Raw genomic sequence first — 4,796 nt, forward strand, 5'->3', positions numbered from 1 at the left:
CTCTTTTGCCGAACCACTAAGTTACGGGGACGTAAATACACCAGCATTAGTTGTCAAGCGATGTTGGGGGACAAACAAACACAGACACACAAACACACACACACACACACACACACATATATATATATACATATATACGACGGGCTTCTTTCAGTTTCCGTCTACCAAATCCACTCACAAGGCTTTGGTCAGCCCGAGGCTATAGTAGAAGACACTTGCCCAAGGTGCCACGCAGTGGGACTGAACCTGGAACCATGTGGTTCGTAAGCAAGCTACTTACCACACAGCCACTCCTACGCCTTGATAATAGAACGAAAAGAAGCGAGGTCACACATGGAATAGAAGGATATGGAGGACACTGGTCTGTGGAGGTGGTGGGGAGGGGTCAGAGAGATGTGAATAACATGTGGTGTTATGAACCTGTCATATGATTCAGCATGAAACATCTCAAATTTAACCAGATAACAGATTTTCTTGGTGAGACGCATGACAATAAAATTATACATTTCTTGTTTGTAAATTAATTATAAATCTTTCCCCCTGCGTTTTGTTTTTTTTTTCTCATCTGGTTTAAAGAGAGTGATGGCTGGAGAATATTGTAGAAACAAAAAAGTAGAAAAGGGGACATATATTGTAAGGGCTGAGAGAAGGGTTGAGGGCTTACATGTATCAATGGGAGAAGGGTGAACATACTGTAGACTAGAAGAATTGGGGAAACCTTGTAGAACTGGGAGAATGTGAGGCATTTTGGAAATGGGAAAAGGGAAGCATTTTGTAGGACTGAGAGATGGGAGTACATATTTTAGGACTGAGAGAAATGGGTGGACATTACAGGGCTGAAAGAAGTTGCTGTACATAGCAGGAATAAAAAAAAACAGAAGCTGGAATAAAGGGGTTTTCATTGTAGAGCTAGGAGAAGGGGATACAGATTGTAAGGCTGGGAGAGGGGGGGGCAGATTGTAAGGCTGGGAGAATGGGGGACAGATTGTAAGGCTGGGAGAAGGGAGGACAGATTTTAGGGTTGGGAGAAGGGGGCATAGATTGTAGGATTGGGAGAAGGGGACACAGATTGTAGGGCTGGGAGAAATGGATATAGATTATGAGGTTGGGAGAAGGAGACACAAATTGTAGGGTTGGAAGAAGGGGACACAGATTGTAGGGTTGAGAGAAGGGGACATAGATTGTAGGGTTGGAAGAAGGGGACACAGATTGTAAAGCTGGGAGAAGGAGACACAGATTATGAGGTTGGGAGAAGGGGATACAAATTGTAGGGTTGGAAGAAGGGGGACACAGATTGTAGGGTTGGGAGATGGAGAGCACATAGTAGGGGAATGAGCAAAGTATAGAGCTAGGAGAAAGGGGTACGTATCATAGAAGTACATGAAGAGGGCTGGCCTAAAATGCTGAAATACCTTGGTGCCCTACCCTGGTTGTAATGTGCGCATGAAATAAAGCGACAATACATTCATTATGAAGGAATAAATTGACAGACATTACTATATAGACTTAATGCTTGTTATGGCATACAATAGACAGACAGATGTATGCTATAATTGTAATACACAATAGAAAGAAAGAAATATACACATAGTATAAGATTGTAACATAAAGTTATTTAATTGGAAAGGAAACTGAACAGTGTTTTTCAATGGATGCTCTCAACCTTTACATTATTATTGAAGGATGACTAAATATAAGAGTAATATTTAGAGGAGTTAGCAGAATGATAGACAAATTAACTTGCCATATTTTCTTTGAGTTTATATAATGTGGGTTCAAATCCAGCTGGAGGTCAGCTTTTTCTATCTTCTGTTTTTGTTTTTTTTTAAATGATAAAAAAAATAATGAAGCAGGAGTGGCTGTGCGATAAGTAGCTTGCTTACCAACCACATGGTTCCGGGTTCAGTCCCACTGCGTGACACCTTGGGCAAGTGTCTTCTACTATAGCCTCAGGCCGACCAAAGCCTTGTGAGTGGATTTGGTAGACGGAAACTGAAAGAAGCCCATCATATATATGTATATATTTATGTATGTATGTGTGTTTGTATGTCTGTGTTTGTCCCCCCAACATCGCTTGACAACCGATGCTGGTGTGTTTACCTCCCCGTAACTTAGCGGTTCGACAAAAAGAGACCAATAGAATAAGTACTAGGCTTACAAAGAATAAGTCCTGGGGTCGATTTACTCGACTAAAGGCAGCGCTCCAGCATGGTCACAGTCAAATGACTGAAACAAGTAAAAGAGTAAAAGAGTAAAGCACTAATTAATTTGTGATGAGTTAGAACCAGCTGAGGTTATTGTGTTATTAGTTTGTCTATCATTGATGACAACGACCAAGAACAACACATGGGAGAATAAGACAGGGTGTGGTGTGTCCAGTTGCAGCCAATCAGTCCAATGTGTGCTCAGAAGGCTCTGCCACAGGTCAGGCACCGGTGGTCTGCTGGGACTGAAGGCAAAGAGCTGGTTTGGGATTTGCATACTTTGTGCTTTCTTTGTGCCCCTGCAATCCTGTTCTGTTCATTAGAGGTGGGACCTCTGTTGGGGCAGTTTCACCAGGCAGGGCAGTCTTTTGCTTGTGTTTCCCAGGAGTCAGGGTTGATCTCAAAACTTTACTGTGAGGCTTTGATTGTATCCTTGAAGCTGAAGAGACTAGCAGCTAGTATAGTCCCCTGGGGTGACACATGCTTTGGGGTTCCATGTCTTGTGTTTGGGATCTTTGAAATAAAAGGGAGAAAATGGAAATAAGAAATAAAAGATATTCCTAGATTTAATAAATTGAATTAAAGACTTTCATGAGACTTTTGTAATGTTTATGGATTGCAGTGAAATGTGCAGCTGTTGTGGAATTGGTGTGACAGTCAGTGGGTGTAGGGCTGGTCAGCTGATACTTGTAGATGACATGGTGCTCATCAGAAGGTGGTCTGCAGCATACACCGTGTATACTGCACATAGACAATTCGGTGCATAGACAATTCGGCAGATAGACAATTCAGCAGATAGACAATTCAGCAGATAGACAATTCAGTGCATAGACAATTTGACAGATAGACAATTTGGCAGATAGACAATTCGGCAGATAGACAATTCGGCAGATAGACAATTTAGCAAATAGACAATTCAGCAAATAGACAATTCGGCAGATAGACAATTCAGCAAATAGACAATTCAGCAAATAGACAATTCAGTAGATAGACAATTCGGCAGATAGACAATTCAGTGCATAGACAATTTGACAGATAGACAATTCAGCAGATAGACAATTCGGCAGATAGACAATTCAGCAGATAGACAATTCAGCAGATAGACAATTCAGCAGATAGACAATTTGGCAGATAGACAATTCAGCAGATAGACAATTCGGCAGAAAGACAATTCAGTAGATAGACAATTCGGCAGATAGACAATTCAGCAAATAGACAATTCAGCAGATAGACAATTCAGCAAATAGACAATTCAGCAAAAAGACAATTCGGCAGATAGACAATTCAGCAAATAGACAATTCAGCAAATAGACAATTCAGCAAATAGACAATTCGGCAGATAGACAATTCGGCAGATAGACAATTCGGCAGATAGACAATTCAGCAGATAGACAATTCAGCAGATAGGCAATTCAATGCATAGACAATTTAGCACAAGGCATTCTATTGAACTTAGGCAAAAGTTAATTTTGGGATGAAAAAAAAAGAAGAAAAATTTCAATTATTTATTTAAAAACATGTAAAAATAAAAAGCAGTAAATACTAAACTACTTTGAACTAGTAATTCATCATCATCATAATTAGCTAGTTAATTTACAGGTTCTACTCCTTATGAAGATTTTTTAAAACAATTTTTTTCGTCAGGGCCCCTGAATTCAGCTTACTCCAGAGCACCTGCAACCCAAGACCCAGTCCAGTGAGGGTTAATGCAACTGACTAAACCAGGGGTCTGAATTTTGCATAGAAAAATTATATCATCATCATCATCATCATCATCTTCATCATCCTCATTATCATCATCATCTTCATCATCCTCATCATCCTCATCATCATCATCATCCTCATCATCATCCTCATCATCATCATCATCATCCTCATCCTCATCATCATCATTCTCATCATCATCATCCTCATCCTCATCATCATCATCTTCGTCATCAACCTCATCATCTTTATCATCATCATCATCATCATCATCATCATCATCATCATCGTCATCTTCGTCATCATCATCATCATCATCATCATCATCATCATCATCCTCATCATTCTCATCATCATCATCATCATCAACCTCATCAACCTCATCATCCTCATCATCCTCATCATCATCATCATCATCGTCGTCATCATCAACATCGTCATCCTCATCATCATCATCATCATCTTCATCATCATCTTCTTCATCATCATCCTCATCATCGTCATCATCAACATCGTCATCCTCCTCATCATCATCATCATCCTCATCATCACCATCATCACCATCCTCATCATCATCATCATCATCATCCTCATCATCGTCATCCTCATCATCATCATCCACATCATCATCATCATCATCATCATCTTCATCATCATCTTCTTCATCATCATCCTCATCATCGTCATCAATATCGTCATCCTCATCATCATCATCATCATCCTCATCAACACCATCATCATCATCCTCCTCCTCCTCCTCCTCCTCATCATCATCATCATCACCATCCTCATCATCGTCATCCTCATCATCATCATCATCATCATCATCCTCATCCTCATCATCATCATCTTCGTCATCAACCTCATCATCTTTATCATCGTCATCAT

The 4,796-nt window shown here is 40.2% G+C and overlaps 1 protein-coding gene across 1 annotated transcript in view; it reads left to right on the top strand.

The window, feature by feature from the left end:
- Positions 1–3,976: 3,976 nt before the first annotated feature.
- The window catches only part of LOC128248750 (uncharacterized protein DDB_G0271670-like), a gene marked incomplete at both ends in the record, with an annotated part of 1,576 nt that continues 756 nt past the window's right edge, over positions 3,977–4,796 (top strand). Inside the window, one exon of the mRNA XM_052970900.1 lies at positions 3,977–4,734. Coding sequence (XP_052826860.1) covers positions 3,977–4,734 — 758 coding nt within the window. The remainder of the gene's footprint in view (positions 4,735–4,796) is intronic.

The sequence above is a fragment of the Octopus bimaculoides genome, chromosome 9 (genome assembly GCF_001194135.2).
Source record: "Octopus bimaculoides isolate UCB-OBI-ISO-001 chromosome 9, ASM119413v2, whole genome shotgun sequence".
Taxonomy (NCBI): domain Eukaryota; kingdom Metazoa; phylum Mollusca; class Cephalopoda; order Octopoda; family Octopodidae; genus Octopus; species Octopus bimaculoides.